The 21,735-nt window shown below is 41.1% G+C and overlaps 1 protein-coding gene and 1 non-coding gene across 2 annotated transcripts in view; both read left to right on the forward strand.

Annotated features, from left to right (window-relative positions):
* The first annotated feature begins 1,930 nt into the window (after window positions 1–1,930).
* TRNAG-CCC (transfer RNA glycine (anticodon CCC)) lies at window positions 1,931–2,003 on the forward strand. The gene has a single exon. It is a non-coding gene; the product is annotated as a tRNA-Gly (tRNA).
* An 11,334-nt stretch (window positions 2,004–13,337) lies between these two features.
* The window catches only part of APPBP2 (amyloid beta precursor protein binding protein 2), a 56,817-nt gene continuing 48,419 nt past the window's right edge, over window positions 13,338–21,735 (forward strand). Inside the window, exon 1 of the mRNA XM_052657611.1 lies at window positions 13,338–13,584. Within this exon, the coding sequence (XP_052513571.1) occupies window positions 13,447–13,584 (138 nt within the window). The 5' untranslated portion in view covers window positions 13,338–13,446. The remainder of the gene's footprint in view (window positions 13,585–21,735) is intronic.

Raw genomic sequence — 21,735 nt, forward strand, 5'->3', positions numbered from 1 at the left:
GTGAAAAGACAGCCTTCAGAATGGGAGAAAATAATAGCAAATGAAGCAACTGACAAACAACTAATCTCAAAAATATACAAGCAACTCCTGCAGCTCAATTCCAGAAAAATAAACGACCCAATTAAAAAATGGGCCAAAGAACTAAATAGACATTTTTCCAAAGATGACATACGGATGGCTAACAAACCAACATCACTCATTATCAGAGAAATGCAAATCAAGACCACAGTGAGGTACCATTTCACTCCAGTCAGAATGGCTGCAATCCAAAAGTCCACAAGCAATAAATGCTGGAGAGGGTGTGGAGAAAAGGGAACCCTCTTACACTGTTGGTGGGAATCCAAACTAGTACAGCCACTATGGAGAACAGTGTGGAGATTCCTTAAAAAACTACAAATAGAACTGCCTTATGACCCAGCAATTCCACCACTGGGCATACACACCGAGGAAACCAGAATTGAAAGAGACACATGTACCCCAATGTTCATTGCAGCACTGTTTATGATAGCCAGGACATGGAAGCGACCTAGATGTCCATCAGCAGATGAATGGATAAGAAAGCTGTGGTACATATACACTATGGAGTATTACTCAGCCATTAAAAAGAATACATTTGAATCAGTTCTAATGAGGTGGATGAAACTGGAGCCGATTATACAGAGTGAAGTAAGCCAGAAAGAAAAACACCAATACAGTATACTAACACATATATATGGAATTTAGAAAGATGGTAATGATAACCCTGTATGCGAGACAGCAAAAGAGACACAGATGCAAAGAACAGACTTTTGGACTCTGTGGGAGAGGGAGAGAGTGAGATGATTTGGGAGAAGGACATTGAAACATGTACACTATCATGTAAGAAATGAATCGCTAGTCTAGGTTTGATAGAGGATACAGGAGGCTTGGGGCTGGTGCACTGGGATGACCCAGAGAGATGATATGGGGAGGGTGGTGGGAGGGGGGTTCAGGGTTGGGAACTCATGTACACCTGTGGTGGATTCATGTCAATGTATGGCAAAACCAATACAGTATTGTAAAGTAAAAAAATAAAATTCAAATTAAAAGAATAAAACGAATTAATCAATGTATGAATTGACTTTTTGGTTACGCTGGGTCTGCATTGCTTTGCATGGGTTTCTCCTGTTGCGGCGAGTGGAGTGCTACGCTCTGGCTGCTGTGCACAGGTTTCTCAGTTGCGGTGGCTTCTCTGGTTGCGGAGCACAGGCCCAGGCTTGCAGGCTTCAGTAGCTGTGGCTCCTAGGCTCAAGAGCATAGGCTTAGCAGTTGTGGCCCATGGACTTCGTTGCTCGGAGGCACAGGGAATCCTCCCAGACCAGGGGTGGAACCCACGACCCCTGCATTGGCAGATGGATTCTTCACCACTGTACCACCAGGGAAGTCCTGTTCTTCTTCTTTATTCTTAATCTTTATTCAGTAGTTTATGTTTTCCGTGCTTTTATAATCTTTCTTTCCATTTTATTTCCTAACTTGCTATAGTTTGTATACAGGAAAGTCACTGTTACTACTGGCAGGAACGTAAATTAATAGTGTATTAAATACTTTCTAGATAGTCAAATCTACAGGAAGATAAGAGCGTCAGGAGTTGTAAGTAAGGAGGAAAATATAAAAGACTGTTTTCTTTTTTTAATTTGCTTAAAAGATAATAACTGTTACAAACAGAACAAAATAAATGTAAGGATGGGCCTATAATAAGTGTCCCAGGGAAGGATATGACATCAGATTCAGTATAAAAGAGCAGGTGGATTTATTGGTAAATTTTTATTGTAAAGTTGCTTCATTGTGAAGTAGGAAGTGTCAGATAAGTAGGGATAAGAACTGAATAGAAAGTTCAGAGTGGGAAGTGTGGAGAACTATAGTATTGACTCTAAACAGATTGATAAGTTAAGAATATATATTATTAGGCACTTCCTTGGTGGTCCAGGGCCTAAGACTCTGCACTCCCATTGCAGAGGGCCCAGGTTCAATCCCTGGTCAAGGAACTAGATCCCACATGCCACAGCTAAAAGATCCTGCGTGCTGCAACTAAGACCTGGCACCACCAAATAAACCAATCTTTAAAAAAAAATATTATTAGCCTTAGAGGAAACACTAAAAAAGTAATTTTAAAAAAGCTTATAGTTAAGCTAGTAGGAAATAAAATGAAAAAATTTAAATATTAGATTATTATTCCATTTATAAGAAATTCTAAATCAGAACTAATCAATAGTATGAGAAGATCATATCAATGGGTTCCAGGAGTGGAGCAGTTGGAGCGAGTGACTGCAAATGGGGCATCAAGGAACTTCTGGGGAGATGAAAATGTACACTTTTTGGGAGTGGTGGTTTCATTTATGTGTACATTTGTCAAAAGTCATCAACTTAAGTTATTTAACTTCTATTGCATATAAATTATGCCTTAATAAAGTTGCCATTTTCCAAAGGTTATTCTATCTTTGAAGGGTAAATCTACTTGGTGACTTCATTTAGACATCTGTAGTTTTTGCTTGCCAGATATCTCTGACCTCATCTTTCGGTATTATCATCTGATATTATTTTCGTACATAATTACTGGTTTCCTACTTGACGTAATCTTGATGAATAGTCATATGTATTGCCTTGTCCCCCTCTGACCAAAGATGGACATGTGACCCAAGTTAGCCAGTATGACTTTCTGCCCTTGGAATTTTAATCTTGAGTCATATGATCCAAGGACCAAAAAACAGTTGGAGCTGTTTTATCCTGCTAGTGATCAGCTTCTGTGAGATGGTCCATGCCCATCACTTCTTTTGGATCTCAGAGCTTTTGGATCGCAGATTTCTCTCTCTCTTCGGGCCCTCTCTGCTACATTGGAATTGTCTACCCCTTTGTGGAACAGGCTGCCAGTGGCCAGTTCTGGGAGGCTGTCCCAGGCTGTTGGGTACATAGAATCATTCTGTTTTTCTGAGCAACTCTTGGGTTGCCCAGGGGTCACAAAGAGTCGGACACGACTGAGGGACTGAACAACATGCCACTCACGTGTCAAGCTGGGGTGCCCTGTCATGTTCTCTAAGACCCATCTCCCGGGGTCTATCAAACTGCAGTTTCTACTGTGTGTTCTTACTCCCTTTCTGGATGCGACTTATGAACGTAGACCCTCTGGGAAATTCCCTGGTGGTCCAGTGGTTTGAGAGGGCTTCCCTGGTGTGGCTCAACAGTAAGAATCCGCCTGCAGTACAAGAGACACAGGAGACACAGATTCAGTCCCTGGGTTGGGAAGATCCCCTGAAGGAAGGCATGGCAACATGCTCTGGTATTCTTGCCTGGAGAATCCCACAGACAGAGGAGCCTGGCGGGCTACCCTCCATGGGGTCGCAGAGTCAGACACGACCGACCGAGGCGACTGAGCATGCACTCACCCAGAGGTTAGGGTTCTGTGCTCTCACTGCCAAGGGCCTGGGTGGGAAGATAGGGAAGATTCCACAAGCCGAGCAGCATGGCCAAAAATAAAGAATAAATAAAAAGGAAAGTAGACCCTCTGTATTCAAGCCTCCTCAAATTTTTTTTTTTCATTTTTACTCTGGGATCCATGCAAGGGTTTGGAGATGAAGGTCTTCAGCTACCTATTTAATATTCAATGAGTGTGAACTAGTATTAAAACATTTTTGTATTTCACAAAAATTCACAACACAGTGATCAGCTAGCCCAATAAGAAGACAGTGTATTAAATATACAGCTGAAGACAATAAAGTTATGTTGGAAAAAATGTTTAGGCAATACATATCTAGAGCCTTAAAAAAGTACAAATTGCACCTTAATTTATAGATGTTTCCTCACCTATTTAAATAGATATATGTATAAAGATGTTCCTACAAATTCACACTCATTAGGATGACTATCAACAGTGGAAAATAACAAGAGTGAAGACGTGGAAAAATTGGAACCCTTGTGCAGGCCCAGGGTCAGGCATTCACCTAGCAATGCAGGGGATCCAGGTTTGATCCCTGATCAGGGAACTAAGCTCCTACAAGCTGCAGAGCAACTAAGTTCAAGCACTACAACTAGAGAGTCTGTGCACTGCAATGAAGGATCGCGCATGACACACTATTAATAAGACTTAAAAGCAGCCAAATAAATAAATAATTATTTGTTTAAAATAGAATTACCATGTTGTTGTTGTTTCGTCGCTAAGTCATGTTTGACTCTTTGCAACCCCTTGGACCGCAGCATGCCAGGCCTCCCAGTCCCTCACTGTCTCCTGGAGTTTGCCCAAGTTCATGTCCATTGAATCTGTGATGCTATCCAACCACCTCAACCTCTGCTGCCCTCTTCTCCATTTGCCTTCAATCTTTCCCAGGATGAGTGTCTTTATCAAAGAGTGGGCTATTCACATTAGGTGGCCAAAATACTGGAGCTTCAGCTTCAGCATCAATCCTTCCAATGAATATTCAGAATTGATTTCCTCTAGAATTGACTGGTTTGATCTCTTTGCTGTCCAAGTGACTCTCAAGAGTCTTCTCCAGCATCACAATTCAAAAGCATCAGTTCTTCAGCACTCAGCTTTCTTTATGGTCCAACTCTCACATCCATACATGACTACTGGAAAAACCACAGCTTTGACTAGACGGACCTTTGCTGGCAACGTAATGCCTCTGCTTTTTAATACACTGTCTAGGTTTGTCATCGCTTTCCTTTCAGGAAGCAAGCAACTTCTAAATTCGTGGCTGCAATGATTCTGGGATCTCTCCAGGAAGAGAAAATCTGTCACTGCTTCCACTTTTCCCCCTCATATTTGCCATAAAGTGATGGGACTGGATGTAGGATCTTAGTTTTTTGAACGTTGAGTCTTAAGCCAGCTTTTTCACTCTCCTCTTTTACCCTCATCAAGAGGCTCTTTAGTTCTTCGCTTTCTGCCAGTAGAGTGGTTTTATCTGTATAGCTGAGGTTGTTGATATTCTCCCATCAATCTTGATTTCAGCTTGTAACTCATCCAGCCTGGCATTTAGCTTATAAACTAAATAAGCAGGGTGACAATATACCGCCTTGTTGTACTCCTTTCCCAATTTGGAACCAGTCAGTAGTTCCATGTAAGGTTATAACTGTTGCTTCTTGACCAGCATATAGGTTTCTCAGGAGACAGGTAAGATGGTCTGGTATTCCCATCTCTAAAAATTTTCCACAGTTTGTTGTGAACCACACAGTCAAAGGCTTTTGTGTAGTCAATGAAACAGAAGTAGATGTTTTTCTGGAATTCCTTTGCTTTCTCTATGATCTAACAAATATTGGCAGTTTGATCTCTGATTCCTCTGCCTTTTCTAAACCCAGCTTGTACATCTGCAAGTTCTCAATTCAAGTATTGCTGAAGCCTAGCTTGAAGGATTTTGAGCATAACCTTACTAGCATGGGAAGCAAGCACAAGTGCCCGGTAGTTTGAACATTCTTTTGTACTGCTCCTCTTTGGAATTGGGATGAAAACTGGTGTTTTCCAGTCCTATGGCCACTTCTGGGTTTCCCAAATTTGCTGGCACATTTAACAGCATCATCTTTTAGGATTTAAGTAGTTCAGCTGGAATTCCATCACTTCCACTAGTTTTGTTGGTAGTAATGCTTCCTAAGGCTCATTTGACTTCACATTTCAGGATGTCTGGCTCTAGGTGAGTGATCACACCATCATGGTTTTCAGGTCATCAGGATCTTTTTTGTACAGTTCTTCTGTGTTTTCTTACCATGTCTTAATCTCTTCTGTTAGGTCCTTGCTGTTTCCCTCCTTTAAACTTCCCCTCCTTGCTGAAATGTACCTTTGATATTTCTGAGATCATTGTGTCATTTTTGAGGTTGCACCCAAGTACTGCATTTTGGACTTGATTATGAGGGCTACTCATTTCTTCTAAGGGATTCTTGCCCACAGTAGTAGATATAATGGTCATCTGAATTAAATTCACCCATTCTCGTCCATTTTAGTTCACTGATTCCTTAAATGTTGATGTTTACACTTGGCATCTCCTGCTTGACCATGACCAATTTACCTTGATTCATGGACCTAACATTCCAGGTTCCTATGAAATATTGTTCTTTAGAGCATGGGATTTTATTTTCACCACCAGACACATCCACAACTGAGTGTCGTTTCCACTTTGGCCCAGCTGCTTCATTCATTCTGGAGCTATTAGCAATCGCCCTCCGCTCTTCCCCAGTAGCATATTGGACACCTTCCATCCCGGGGGGGCTCATCTTTTGGTGTCATATCTTTTGGCCTTTTTACACTATTCCTGGGGTTCTGGCGGCAAGAATACCGGAGTGGTTTGCCATTCCCTCCTCCAGTGGACCACAGTTGGTCAGAACTCTCCACTATGACCCATCCATTTTGAATGGCTATGCACAGCATGGCTCATAGCTTCACCGAGTTATGCAAGGGCCACGACAAGGCAGTGATCCATGAAGGGGAGAATTACCATATGATCCAGCAATTCTACTTCTAGGTATACACCCAAAAGAATTGAAAACAATGACTCAAACAGATGTTTGTATACTCTGTTCATAGCATTATTCACAGTTGCCAAAATGTGAAAACAACCCAGATGTCTATGAACTAATGAATGGATAAACAAATGTGGTATATACATACGATTGAGTGTTATTTAACCTTAAAAAGGAACTGAATTCTGATACAAGCCACAACACGGATGAACCTTGAAAACATGCTAAATGAAATAAGCCAGACACAAAAGGACAAAAATTGTATGATTCTACCCATATGAGGGACCTAGAATATGTGAACTCATAGAGACAGAGAGCAGATTAGAAGTTACCAAGGGCTGAGGAGGAAATTGGGGGACTATTGTTTAATTGGTACAGAGTTTTTGAGAGGATGAAAAAGTTCTGGATGGATAATGTTGCTGGTTGCAAAATAATCTTTCTGTACTTATTGCCAACACATTGTACATTGAAAATGGTTAAAATAATAAGTTTAATGTTTTGTATATTTCACAACATTTTTTAAAAGGAAAAATTAACTATTTTAAAGTGTATGCTTTTCACAGTATGAGTTTAAAGGAAGTAAATTTTTGGAAGCAGTGAACTCTGTGTTTTTCCCCTCCAAAAGAGAAGTAGGAAGACCTATTCATTTATTAATACAATTACTGAATGCTCACCTTCTGTCTGCAGTAGACTTGGTATCTGAAACACACAATTTTGTCTAGTCCTCAAGAAGCTTACAGGCCTTCTGGGGAGATGGCATCCACACATGGTATAATTAAATTGTAACATATCATTATAAGGGATGTTACATGGCAGTTTATAATTGTGATCTTTCAATTTTCCTTTTCTCTTGAATTATACGTTCTTCTTCTCTTTTGATATACTCTTTTTACTCTCTCATACTTAACTATCTTTGAAAATTGTCAGGTTTTTCCTCCAGTCTTGAAACCTATCCCAGTTTGCCTGTGTATATTATAGAAACCTCATCCTTAAAAAATTCAAAACTGGACCCAAACTCTCAGTATGTTGTTAAGCTCAGTAGATGATCTCACCACATATTTTGTCTTCTGAGTTAAAAATCTGTATCATTTGTATATTTGGACTAAACAGTTTGGTGGGGAGTTGGATGTGGTTGGAATGCACTTGGGTAGGCTAATACCCCTATCAGATGGCTACATGAGGCCGTTACATGACTGTATCACTTTGCATATAGTTTACTCTGTTGCTATTTTCTATCTCATTGAAAAAGTTTAAAACTGTTTACTGTTCCAGATAAAGAACCATAACTCTGTTTCAAAATTCTGCATGTATTTTAAACATTCTGATAATTAGAAAATTTCCTAGAAATTGGAGGTATAGTGTCAAGGTGAAATGAACTCACCTATGATTGCTCAAGTAAATCTGTTTGTTATTATCCTATGAACTTCACTGCAACTGAAAATGCTTTAATTGACCTGTTTTAGAACTTTTATGTAACTATTACATCCAAAACCAACTCATTATCTCCTTACTACTCTTATAACATCCCAAGGAAACTCTATCACAGTGTTTCTCACATTTTATTGTGATTATGGATTAGATGTCTGTCTTTTCAAAACTGACCCTTAAACATTTATTCTGTACTGGACCAGCATTAGCAGCAAAATACAAAACCACTCAGACCCTCTATGCTGATTCTCTACTTCCTTTCTTTTCACATTTAATTTTAAAAAATTAATTAAATTGATTCATTTTTAATTGAAGAATAATTGCTTTACAATATTGGATAGGTTTCTGCCAAACATCAACATGTGATTCTCTACTTCTGATTGTCAGGGTAAGTAGGTAGACTTCGTGCAGGGTAGGTTTTAAGGGGGCTTCCTCAAAATAAGGACTGGCAAGTGATAGGTTATATTTGCTATTGCTCTTAGGATCCATATTAATGAAGACAGTAGAGAACAAGATTGGGGGAGCATCCTAGCAAGTAGCAGTTTGGATTAATTTTGGAGACAAGAAGCCACATGTAGCAAGCAGGATGAATTTAAAGAGGTCCAGGCAAGATGGATTGTAACCATGAACATGTACAGAAAAAAGCTTTTGAATTTTCTGCAGATATGGTAATGGTACTAAAAGATGAGAACAGGGCAGAATTTCCCACCTGCATTGTGTCCCCAAGTGATAGACCTTGTTGGAAAGCCTTGCTCTGTTCTTCGGTGGTTGCAAGTTACAGGATCCAGTCATTCTGCCTCTGTGATGTGTGGTGCCATAGATGTGTCTTGATGACTGCTTATGAGGACCATGTGATTGTTGGCCTGTGGTTGATGGGTGTTGACTATGTGGATTTAGACTTGAAGGTCTCTGAAAAAGCCTCTACAAATTTAGCACAAGAGTCATTATCTCAGGCTTCCCTGGTGGTCGAGTGATTAAGAATTCACCTGCCAGTGCAGAGGACACAGGTGCAATCCCTGGTCCGGGAAGATACCACACGCCGCAGAGCAGCTAAGCCCATGTGCCACAACTACGTAGCCAGTGCTCTAGAGCCCACGAGCCACAACTACTGGACGTGCAAACCTAGGGCAGTGCTCCGCAATGAGAAGCGAGGCAACAAGGAGCCCACACTCCGCAACTGGAGATTGCCTCTGCTCGCCGCAACCAGAAAGGCCTGCATGCCGCAACAAAGACCCAGTGCAGCCAAAAATAAAATAATCTTTAAAAAAATAAAAGGAAAAAAATCCTTCTCTCCATTCTGATACCTATGGTTAGGTGGTTCACTCTTATAGGTAGTATAGCATAGCCATTGAAAATTAAGAAAATTGTCCAACACAGGATATGAATTGTCTCATTCTCCTGAATGAATTCATATGTTTAGTAGTCCTGAGAGGGAATAGGTTGATTATGGAGTCTATTAAGTGATGGGTTTCTGGGAACTGTAGGGGATTGGAATGGGGTATTCCAGTAACCTGCTGTGGCAACCACTACAACTTTAGTGATATAAATGAAGAACCATCTTATCATGTTTCTGTGGGTCAGGATTTCAGAGCAGAGCAAGGATACTTGTCTCACTTAGCTTACTGATGCTTGGACCCTCATCTGGAAAGACTGGAAAGGCTGTTCAGTTCAGTCGCTCAGTCATGTCCGACTCTTTGCAACACCATGAACTGCAGCACGCCAGGCCTCCCTGTCCATCATCAACTGCTGGAGTCCATCCAAACTCATGTCCATTTTGTCGGTGATGCCATCCAACCATCTCATCCTCTGTTGTCCCCTTCTCCTCCTGCCCTCAATCTTTCCCAGCATCGGGGTCTTTTCCAATGAGTCAGCTCTCCACATCGGGTGGCCAAAGTATTGCAGTTTCAGCTTCAACATCAGTCCTTCCAATAAACATTCAGGACTGATCTCCTTTAGGATGGACTGGTTGGATCTCCTTGCAGTCCAAGGGACTCTCAAGAGTCTTCTTCAACACCACAGTTCAAAAGCATCAATTCTTTGGCACTCAGCTTTCTTTATAGTCCAACTCTCACATCCATATATGACTACAGGGAAACCATAGCCTTGACTAGACACACCTTAGTCGGCAAAGTAATGTCTCTGCTTTTTAACATGCTGTCTAGGTTGGTCATAACTTTCCTTCCAAGGAGCAAGCATGTTTTAATTTCATGGCTGCAATCACCATCTGCAGTGATTTTGGAGCCCAGAAAAATAAAGTCTGACACTGCTTCCATTGTTTCCCCATCTATTTCCCATGAAGTGATGGGACCAGATGCCATGATCTTCGTTTTCTGAATGTTGAGCTTTAAGCCAAGTTTTTCACTCTCTTCTCTCACTTTCGTCAAGAGGCTCTTTAGTTCTTCTTCACTTTCTGCCATAAGGGTGGTGTCATCTGCATTTCTGAGGTTATTTTTATTTCTCCCAGCAATCTTGATTCCAGCTTGTGCTTCTTCCAGCCCAGCGTTTCTCATGATGTACTCTGCATATAAGTTAAATAAGCAAGGTGACAATATACAGCCTTGACATACTCCTTTTCCTATTTGGAACCAGTCTGTTGTTCCATGTCTAGTTTTAACTGTTGCTTCCTGACCTGCATACAGGTTTCTCAAGAGGCAGGTCAAGTGGTCTAGTATTCCCATCTCTTTCAGAATTTTCCACAGGAAAGGCTGAGGGTAACTGAAATGTCTTGGTGGTGGTGGTTTAGTTGCTCAGCTGTGTCGGACTTTTGCAACCCCGTGGACGGTAGCCGACCAGGCTCTTCTGTCCATGGGAATCTCCAATCAAGAATACTGGAGTGGGTTGCCATTTCCATTTCCAGGGGATCTTCCTGACCCAGGAATTGAGTCCAGGTCTCCTCCACTGCAGGCAGATTCTTTACCAGCTGAGCTATGAGGGAAGCCCAACTCATGTCTTAGGATTGAGAAATCATGTGGAGGTTTCTTCACGGAAACACCTGATACCTGAGCAGGGATGACTCAAAGGCTGCATTCAGCTGGAACTGTTGACCAGGAATGCTTACATGTCGCCTCTCCATGTGGCTTGGGCTTACTCAGAGCACAGTTGCCTCAGAGTAGTTCATCTTTTTACAAGCTGGCTCAGGAATCCAGGAGTATTCCAGAGAAGAAGGTAGACTCTGTGTGGCTTTTTCTGGCTTAGCATCATTTCTGCTGTACTCCATTTGTTGAAGCAGACATAAGTCAATCAGATTCAAGAGCAAGGTACTTAGACGTCCCCTCCAACATCTCAATGAAGGGAGACATTACAAGTTAATAAGGGTTATAAGAGTCTTCTCTAGCGGTCCAGTAGTTAAGATTTTGGGCTTCCAACACAGAGGGTGTGGGTTCAACCCCTGTTTGGGGAACTAAGAGTCCACATTCTGCAGGGCTCAGCCAAAGAAGAAAGAAAAAGTTACAATGTGTATTTCCTCTTAGAATTCTCAGGATTTTTGGACCAAGTTCATGTTTCATATAGTTCTGTAGAGTGGAAGGCTTTCTGCCAAAGTTGAGGCTACCAGTAGTCAAGGCTTAAAGGAGATTTGGTGGACTGTGGGGATAACCTTGTGATATAAAGGCCCTCGTCCACCCAAATGTAGAGGTGGCCAAGACAGCTTAGCAGGCCTCCTCTGTCTTCCATCCTTCTGTAGCCAGGAGTGCATGATTCAAGATCTTCTTCTGGCTCTGCTGGTCATAGATGATTACCGTCTTCTTGCTGACACACAAATCTAATTCTTTTACTACCTTACACTCTTTTAAGGATTCCCTATCATCTCTAAGATAAAGTCCAAGGTCATCAGCATCACATTAGCACCTTTATGATCTGACCTTGACCACTGAAAACTCAGATGCTATGCTATCATCCAAAATATGAAAGGCAGCATTTATATAATTATTGAGTTCAAATACCAGCTCTGCTGGGACTCATTAATTTTCTAGAGTACAACCGAAAGGCTTTCTTCCTTCAATTGAGGGCAGACTGCCACAAAAATGGCCTAGTTTTCGACTTTCTCCTCTGTTCAGCCAGTTCACAAGGGCCTGCAAATGGATTCCAATTCTGGAATTAGCACCTAAAGTTAAGGATTGGTTGTTTATATGAAATTAAAATAACTGAATATTTGCATTCTTTTACTTGCCAATTCTGGTAACCCTATGTTAAGGCCAACCACAGCTTTCCCTGGTTTATTGATTATCGAGTAAATACTGGTATAGACTGAGAAGAGGACTGAGTGTGTTTGTTTCCTTCTTTCTTACCAAACTATTTAACCTTTTAACACTGACATACCCGGGTGAACTGGAAGAGCCACTTCCAATTCTTTTAGCTCTAAATGTCAGCACATTATTATCATCGTTGTTTTCAGGTTTTACATTGCTATAGCATGACTATGAGACCGATAGTGTCACTAATTACAATTTCCTCAAACTAGAGCAGAAAGATGTTGCATGAAGTTCTTGAAATCTAAGACACGGGAAATTAAGTTACATAAGTAGCAGATGTTCAGGCTGAGGATGGAAGAGAGCATAACAGGAACTCTCAATTATTTCTCCCCTGAGGCTGCGACTAGAACTAGGGGAGAAAGTTGAAATCTTTCTTTCTGTTTTACCAGGAAGTCATATCACGGCCACCACTTGGCCCTTTTTCTCTCACCACTATTTGTAATTCCATAATCAGGCTAACCGCCCCACCAGATTTTTCTAAAGTGGTTCTTTTTTGTTTTCTGTGTGTGTGTGTGTGTTTTTCCCCCCGGTAAATTTCATCAGGAAAAAGAAACAGTAAAGTTCAAACAGTGCGATGGTTACACAACGCAAGTCTCCCTTTCATCCTAGTTCTAGGCCGAAGGTTCCTAACTCGATCTAGGAACCGGAGCCGAAGGGACTGTTTCCAGAGCCATGTGAATTCCCTGAACGCGCGATCTTCAGTGGACTGACAAATTGTGCATCCAAACTTTCGCCTGCACCTCGAAAGGGTCCTGAGAACTCCCGAAGAAGGACTGGCTGAAAGGAGAGATGAAGCTGGAGACTCGGCAGCAGCTGGTAAAACCTGTCATAACTCGTCCCAGCGAAAAACAGTTCCCCCTCAACCACCCAGCCCCGGCCCCCATGGAAAAACTCTGTTCCCCGTGGGCGGGATCAGCGCTCTTTCCTTCCCGAGTCTCCTGCCTGCCGCATTCCTGCCCTCCGGCGCGTCGGCGTGCGCTGACGTCATGACGCCGCGCGCGCGCAGTCCCGCCCCTGCAGAGCTCGGCGCTGGGACGGAGCCCGGGGTGCTCGCAGACCCGGAATGTGAGGCCTCGGCGCTGCTGGCCGCGTTTCTCTGGCGAGCTCTCCCCCGCGGGTCTGCGCCCGCCGCCCGCAGCTCAGCCGGGAGGAGTCAGGGCGGCCGCGCCCTTCTGCCGTGTGCCCGCGTGGCCGCCGCCGCCGCCGCCGCCCCTCGGAATCCTCCGGGGCCGCTGAGGAGTTCGCTACGGAGGGAGGCGGGGGCCTTCGGGAGGAGGAGGCGGAGGAGGCGGAGGAGGCGGAGGGAAGGAAGATGGCGGCCGTGGAGCTCGAGTGGATCCCAGAGACTCTCTATAACACCGCCATCTCCGCTGTGGTGGATAACTACATCCGCTCTCGCCGCGACATCCGCTCCTTGCCGGAGAACATCCAGTTCGACGTGTACTACAAGGTACGGGCCGTGGGCCCGCTCTTCCCGCCGCAGCCCCTGGGGCCGCACCCCCTTCCACGTCCGCGAACCCCCGCGTTTAACCCCTCACCCCTCATAGTGGGATCGGCGCCCCGAGACCTCTGGGGCGGTGCCGGGCTGTCCGGTGTAGAAACGCTCCATCTGCTATCTTCCTTGTCTCAAGCTCTCGGCCTTGATGGATGGGATATCTCTTCGCAGTGAGACTCCCCCCCCCGCCCGCTTTTGGTGTTCCCTCGTACCTCGGGGCCCCTTTGGGGTAGGCCTCTTTTGCGTGGACTTCCTCTCTTGCGCCCTTGTCCCACTCAGCCCTTGCCTTCCAGCCTGTGACTTCGGGAATATTTTCTGCCCTCTCTTCCCCAATTAGTGTCAGCATCAGCTGGACTTTTTTTTTTTTTTTTTGGTGCTCTTTCCCCCTCCTTTCTGCCTTCTTTCTCCTCTCGCCTCCCTCCTTTGCAAGTATTTTTCTTTTCTTGCTTCGTGTCACCTTTCTCGTCGGTCATTGGAAGGAAGTTGGGGAATTATTGGAAGTAATGATGTGCCTTATTTGCGTATCCTTTGAAGCTGTGGTTTTTGTTTATATTGATCCTTGCGGTTGAATAGGCGGTTTTATTAATACGGGAATGGTGATAAATAAAAAAACAAAAAACACTTTAGAATTTAAATCGTGTTCATGTAGTTGAAAGTTGTAATCTTGCAGCATTCCTAAATCGCTCCCCCTCAGAAATCTGAACAAAAAGTCTCCAGTCTCCAAGGAGGTTCAAGGGTAAGTGTCTTTAGACGTGGACAGTCTTGCAGTGTTTAGAGAGGGAGGAGAACTTTATGGACTCGGAGCCTCCCTTTTCCTCTCCCCCCACATTTGAATGTGAACAGTGGCCTTATTATTCAGTCCTCTTTGCCTTGAATCGGCGAGGATATCTCCTCGTCTCCAGTAGCCACCCATGCAGAATTTGACCAGAAGTAAAAGTATGATTTATATTTTAGATCTAAACACTTCCTCTTGATTTGTAAGTTGGCTGGAGCATTGTAAACTAAGATTTAACAGATGTGTATGTTCTTACATGTATATGGTGTTTTACGGCAGTTGTTTCACTGGGAAGATTGCCCGCTTTCTCCACCCCAGAATATTTTTTCAGAAAGCTGCTGACTTGCTACATTCTGTCTACTAAATCCAGCTGCTTTACACCAGTTTAACAATTTTTACCCCCTAGATATTTGGAGAATATTCATTTTGGTCATTTATATTATTATTTGGGGGGGGGGGGCGGTGGTTAAGGAAAAATCTGCCTTTATTCCAGATCCCTTTGATACATTGATTTACTTTTGTGTGTGTCTAAGGAAGTTTTGTGTATTTAAAATGTATTCCTCGCAGGAAGGATGAGTTAAGAGTTCTTTCTCAGCCTGGGAAACTGCAACTTTGTGTGTATGCTAACTATATCCATTCCTATGTTGTAACCTTTTACACTTTTTAGAGAAAATCATTGGAAATTTAATCAAAGTACATTCAGTGGTTGAATTTCTTCAAAGTACTTGGATATCTTTCTAGTAACTTTCATTTCTAATTGAAGCTTTTCATTTGAGCATTATTAATAGTGAATGAACAGATGGTGCTTTTTGCCACATTTTGTGTTTCACATAGTCCACAAAGTTTTAATATGGCGTCTTTTGGGTGCACTTTTTATTCCTTAATAGTTGTCTGCCTGTTGGAAATGTGGAAAGGAAGGTGTTTAACATATGCCTGAAAGTGTAAGTGCTCTTACACAGTTATTTTAAGCCTCACAATTAAACTGAATTAGGGTATTAACCTGTTTTATAGGTGAGAAAGTGAAGTAATTTAGTCAAGGTCTCATATCCAGTATGGAGAAGGCAGTGGCACCCCACTCCAGTACTCTTGCCTGGAAAATCCCATGGGCAGAGGAGCCTGGTAGGCTGCAGTCCATGGGGTCCCTACAGATCGGACACAACTGAGCAACTTCACTTTCACTTTTCACTTTCATGCATTGGAGGAGGAAATGGCAACCCACTCCAGTGTTCTTGTCTGGAGTATCCCAGGGACGGGGGAGCCTGGTGGGCTGCCGTCTATGGGGTCGCACAGTTGGACACGACTGAAGTGACTTAGCAGCAGCAGCAGCATACCCAGTATTCTGATTACCTTGCTTTCTTGCTTACTGTTGACTGTTTCCAGTTTTCTCCAGTTTCCAGTTTTCTCCAGTTTATAGTTTCCAAGGAGAACCCATAATCAGATCCCTCCAGTTGCCCCAACTTCCATCAATAGGCATAGTCACAGACAAAATTATAGTGTTTGTGCATCAATAATTCCCCCATCCTGATGCACCGTAGTTCACTGTCACTCAGTTAATTTTTATCAGTAGCTTCAGGTGCAGCTTTAGAAAATGGGGTTTTGGAATAAATAGGAGATGAAGAAGCAGGTGTGCTGACTGCGCCTAAGAAGGGAAGAGAAAAGAGAGGGATGATGTGTAGAAGGGTAAAATGTGAAAGTTGTTGTTAAAGTTTAAGGATGGAAGATGTTAAAATGTACTTCTTGTCTGAGTGACAGACACCAAAACAGAATGAGAGGTGGAATGTACAAGTGAGGCAGGAAATAAATTATGGAGCAGAGACCCTGAATAGAGACATTAATTGAGTGAACTTTGCCCCTTCTTTCACCATCCATAAATTAAGCTACCAGTCTTACATTGGAGTTAGAGAAAAGACTACTTCCTCTAAGATCAGATGGAAAGATGTAAAGACATAAAGTATAAACATAAGTAAGCTTGCGAAGAATGGTTGTAAGGAATCAGGATAAGATCGCTTGCTGGCAGTAAGGGACAGGAATGGCGGCTTTTATGTAGAAAGGCTAAACAGAAGTTGGAATGGCTGCTAAGGTGTATAGAAAGGGTTGCTCACTAAAAATATGTATTTTAAAAAATTGACAGAAGGTATAGATGGTTCAGTAAAACAGTACTGAATAATGTCTGTGACTCAGAATGATGTTTCGCTAAGGGTACTCAATGATTTGGGAACAGAGGTAGATAAAGTGAATAGAAAGAATTGTGAAATTATATACCAAGTGAAAGCAAACAGTGAAGGGCTGGGTCCCTCGAAGAGTGAAGTTTGTGATCTTTTTATTGTAACTGCTGAATGGTCTGTTTTGTATCCTATTCCAGTGACAGAATTTGCCATAGAGTTAAATTTTGACCAGGTGAATTTATCTCAGTAATGTGTTTTATGTTTTCAGTCTTTAACTTAGTAATTTGGGGGTTTTAAAAATTATTATTGTAAGTCTCCTGCTAAAAACCATATGAATGAATTTCTGATTTAGTATTAGAATTGTATTTTTTCTTCCTTTTTTGTGTTTATTTCTATTCTTAGTTATGTTCACTCTCAACTAATATTCTCATAATCTTTTTAAATTGGCTGGTAACAAATTGAAAAAAAATTTCTTGCAGCATATTTGACAACCAAAGTGTTAATGTTTTTTCACATTAGAAAGCTCTTCAGATTAATAAATTGAGAACAGGAAATTCTCCGGTGATCCATTGGTTGGGATTCTGCCCTTTCACAGTCAAGAACCCAGGTTTGATCCCTAGTTGGGGAATCTCCAAGCCCTATGGTGTGGCCAAAAATAAATATATAAATAGCAAAAACTTTTGTGGAAGTGGGGCATAAAAGAACATAAATAGGCAGCCATACCCTGTATATGGATGGAAAGGTAATATGTTATAAATTTGTCAGCTCATGTCAGTTTAGGCTTTGAATTTATTGCAAGTTGAATCAGAATCTCAGGATTTTACTAAGTATAGGAAACTTTATTAAATATGATGCTTACATGGAGGAATTAATTACCTGAGAATAAAAGAACCAAGGAAAATTTTAAATGTACAACATTCAGGATAGTCAAGTATGTTAGAAGACCATATATATTTTAAAACAATATAGTATTGGCAAAGGAAGAGCAAAGAAGGAAATTGATTTCTAGGACATAGTAGACAGTCCACGGGGAAGCTAAAGCATAGTTAAGATTTTGTTTATATACTAAAGTTATAGAGCAATGCTGTATTTAAACAGTTGGGAGGAAGTTGGTTTTTGGGGGGGGGGGGAGTGTTGGACCTCTACTTAACACTTTACACCGAAATGAATTCCAAGCAAATTAAAGATTTAAATATGGCAAATGATACCTTAAAAGCATCAGAATAAATTACTGGGTCAGTATCTTACAGTGGAGAATGACTGAAATTCTTCTTTAAAGAAATTATTTTTAAAGTAATTTACAAATTTAAAAAGTGTCAAATGTTACAAAAATGAGTAATGTAAAATGTGAAGTCCTCTGTTATTCATCTTGCCAACGCTGTAATACTGTCCTGGCTTAGTGAAGGCTTCTCTAAGTGTGAAACCAAAACCCAGGATGAAAAAAAGAAATGGATTCTGTTGAATACATTAAAAATTGGGGGGGGGGGGAATGAAAGCACATTTTTAAAAAAAGACTATGCAAATGACCCTACCTAGACAGCATATTAAAAAGCAGAGACATTACTTTGCCAACAAAGGTCCATCTAGTGAAAGCTATGGTTTTTCAAGTAGTCATGTTTGGATGTGAGAGTTGGACTATAAAGAAAGCTGAGTGCCGAAGAATTGATGCTTTTGAACTGTGGTGCTGGAGAAGACTCTTGAGAGTCCCTTGGACTGCAAGGAGATCCAACTAGTCCCTCCTAAAGGAGATCAGTCCTGAATATTCATTGGAAGCACTGATGCTGAAGTTGAAACTCCAATACTTTGGCCACCTGATGTGAAGAACTGACTCATTTGAAAAGACCCTGATGCTGAGAAAGACTGAAGGCGGGAGGAGAAGGGGACGACAGAGGATGAGATGGTTGGATGGTATCACCGACTCAATGGACATGGGTTTGAGCAAGCTCCAGGAGTTGGTGATGGACAGGGAGCCCTGGGGTGCTGCAGTCCATGGGGTCGCAAAGAATCAGACATGGAGCAACTGAACTGAACTGAATTGATGCAAATGACGTTTGTCAGGTAAGAGATGAATTTCCTAATACAGAAAGATCTAATGTTCATTAGTATATAAAGTACCACCAACTGATTTCCGGAAGACCTGAAGAGCTAGCTCACACAACATGAAAATATGAATGGCTAATAAACATCAAATGAAATGCAAATTAAAGTGCAGTGTCAAGCCAAGTCAATCATGAGGAAGAAATCTGGAGAACTTACACCATCGAATATGGAGCTGTAACAGATAGGATAATATGGGAATGCCATATTAATAGACAAAAAGCCCAGTGGAGGAGTTCAGTCCATTAACAGACTTGACACGTGTCCTGTCACCTGGTCTATCGTAAAGGTGACACAGTGGTACAGTGGGGAAAGGAAGATCAAACAAGTAGTGTTGGTTAGTTGGATATCCATGTAGAGGGGGAAGGATCATGATCTTACCTGATATCATACACAGTTACCATTTTCAGTGGATTGCTGATCTAAATGTACAAAACAGTTTTTTAGGAAAAAGTTTTCACTGTGTCAGCAAAAATATATTAAATAGGATACAAAAAATGAGCTAAATGTAGAGGTAATTTGGTATATTGGCCTATTTTAAGATTAAGAACATCTGTTTATTAAAGATACCATTAAAAGAGTGAAAAGCGAAGCCACAGAGTGGGAGAAAATATTTGCAGCACATATTATCTCATAAAAGATTAATCCTGCATCTAAAAAACTAGAAATAAAATAAGAAATAGCTAATTTTTTTTAAATGAGAAAACAATTTCAATAGACATCCAAAAAGACATTCAAAGGTCCAGTGAAACATTTTGGAAAGATGCTCAACCTCATTTTGTCTTCAGGGAAATTGCTGTTCTACTATACTCCCTTCAGAATGACTAAATGAAAAAGAAGTGTTGGTAAGGATGTGGAGCAATCAGAACTCTCATAAACTGTTAGTGGAAGTGTTAACTGATACACCATTTTGGAAAACTCACATTATCTGCTGTAAAGTGTGTGTGTGTGTGTGTGTGTATGTGTAATTCCTCCTCACGATTATAACAGTAATGTGTGTGTGTAATTCCTCCTCACGATTATAACAGTAATGTTCATGCAACACTATTCATAATAACCAAAAAAATGGAAACTATCCCAATAGCCATCAATAGGAGAATTATAAATTGTGAAATAGTCATGTAGAGGAATATTTTACAGTGAAAATGAATGAATTGCAGTTGCGAAACCATATGGATATATCTCACAGGTGACATTAAGTGAAAGAAATCAGCAAAGGAGTATATACCAGAGGCTCCCAAACTTTCTCCCTTCACAGAACTTTCAGGTCAAAAGAAATACCTGACAGCTCTGTTAATTAAATAGTTAGATATAAAAAACTGAATAATACTTATGTCCTAACAACACAAGAACCATTAAAAAAATGAATAAACAAAAATTGAAAGAGTATTTTGCTCCATTCTTAAATAAGCACGATTACTCACTACTGAAATGTATGTGTCAGACACCGTACAACTGCTCAGATCTTGAAATTGAATTGGAAACTACCATTCTTATTTTCTGTTACATGAGTTTTGCACGTTCGTTTTATCATAACAACCACTGAAAATGCTGCTACACAAAGATAAGATGTCATTGAAAGGAATATAGCAGTCTAGTATTTGGCATGGTTTAATGTAAATGTTGAATATTGTACCTTTCAAATTTAAAATATCCTGCAGTGCCCCGGGGCATTTTGGTGCAGCTTGGAAAATGTGGATATATACTGTGTGATTCCGCTTACATAAGGTTCAAAAACAGGCTTAAAAAATTTTAAAGTGTTTTAAGTCTGGAGAGGTTGCCCTTGGCAGATGGTGACAGTGCAGGGGCATGAAGGGAGATGTCTGGGATTCTGATAGCGCTCGGTTTCATTAATATCATCTGCATGTTGGTATCTGGGCTTATTCACTTTGTGAAAATTTATTGAACTTTGCATTCTTTTATTTTTCTTTTTAAAATTATGTATTTTTATTGAAGTATAGTTGATGTACAATATTATATATGTTACAGATATACAATATAGTGATTCACAATTTTCCAAGGTTGTACTCCATTTATATTACTGTAAAATATTGGCTGTGTTCCCTGTGTTGTACAGTATGTTCCTGTAGCTTATTTTATACGTAATAGTTTGTACTTCTTAGAGCTTTACATTTTAAATATAAGTTGTGCACTCATCTGTGTACATGTCATATTTCAGTAAAAAGGTTTAAAAATTACTATTCCTCTTCACTTGCCAGATTATCATGGTTTAATGATTCAAATAACTCTTATCCTTTAATCTACAATACCATGAAATTTTCCTGTCGGGATGCTTGTTGACTATACAGGAAATTCTGTTCAGGAATGTTAAGTACAGTATTGTTTATGGTGGCAAAAATTGAAAACAACTGTTTGCTCATCAATCAGGAATGGAATATTGTACTTCATTTAGAAAGAATGAGAATGCTGGATATATTGGTGTAAAGAGTACACGGGGAGGATAAAAGCTTGTCACAAAGTATGAGTAACAGTCATGTTTGTTGTTTTTAAATGAGCAAATATATGTGTACATTTGAGTACGGGTTGAAAAAAAACCTAGAGGAACACAAAATTTCAGTAGTATTTATTCAAGGGAAAGAATTGTAGTTTTTAACTTTGTGCATATATTCTGTCTCTATTTTTATACTAGAATTTTTATATTTTGTTGTGTAAAAGAAGTAAAATTGAATTTTTAAGAATAAGCTATCTGTCACATGAAGTTGTACTAAGAGGGGAATAGCCTAAAAGCCGATACTCTAAATTTTAGTGTGACTAAGAAGTCAGATGGCACAGCAAAGAATCTGCCTGCTATGCAGGAGACCTGGGTTTGATCCTTGGGTCTTCTGTTTTCAGGGGCTTCCCTGATGGCTCAGGTGGTGAAGAATCTGCCTGCAGTGTGGGAGACCCAGGTTCAAGCCCTGGGTCAGGAAGATCGATCCCCTGGAGGGGGGAATGGCAACCCACTCCACTATTCTTGCCTTGAGAATTCCATGGACAGAGAAGCCTGGTGGGCTGCAGTCTGTGGGTTCGCAAGGAGTCGGACATGACTGAGCGACTAAACACTTTTAC

Source organism: Budorcas taxicolor, chromosome 19 (assembly GCF_023091745.1).
Source record: "Budorcas taxicolor isolate Tak-1 chromosome 19, Takin1.1, whole genome shotgun sequence".
Classification (NCBI taxonomy): Eukaryota; Metazoa; Chordata; class Mammalia; order Artiodactyla; family Bovidae; genus Budorcas; species Budorcas taxicolor.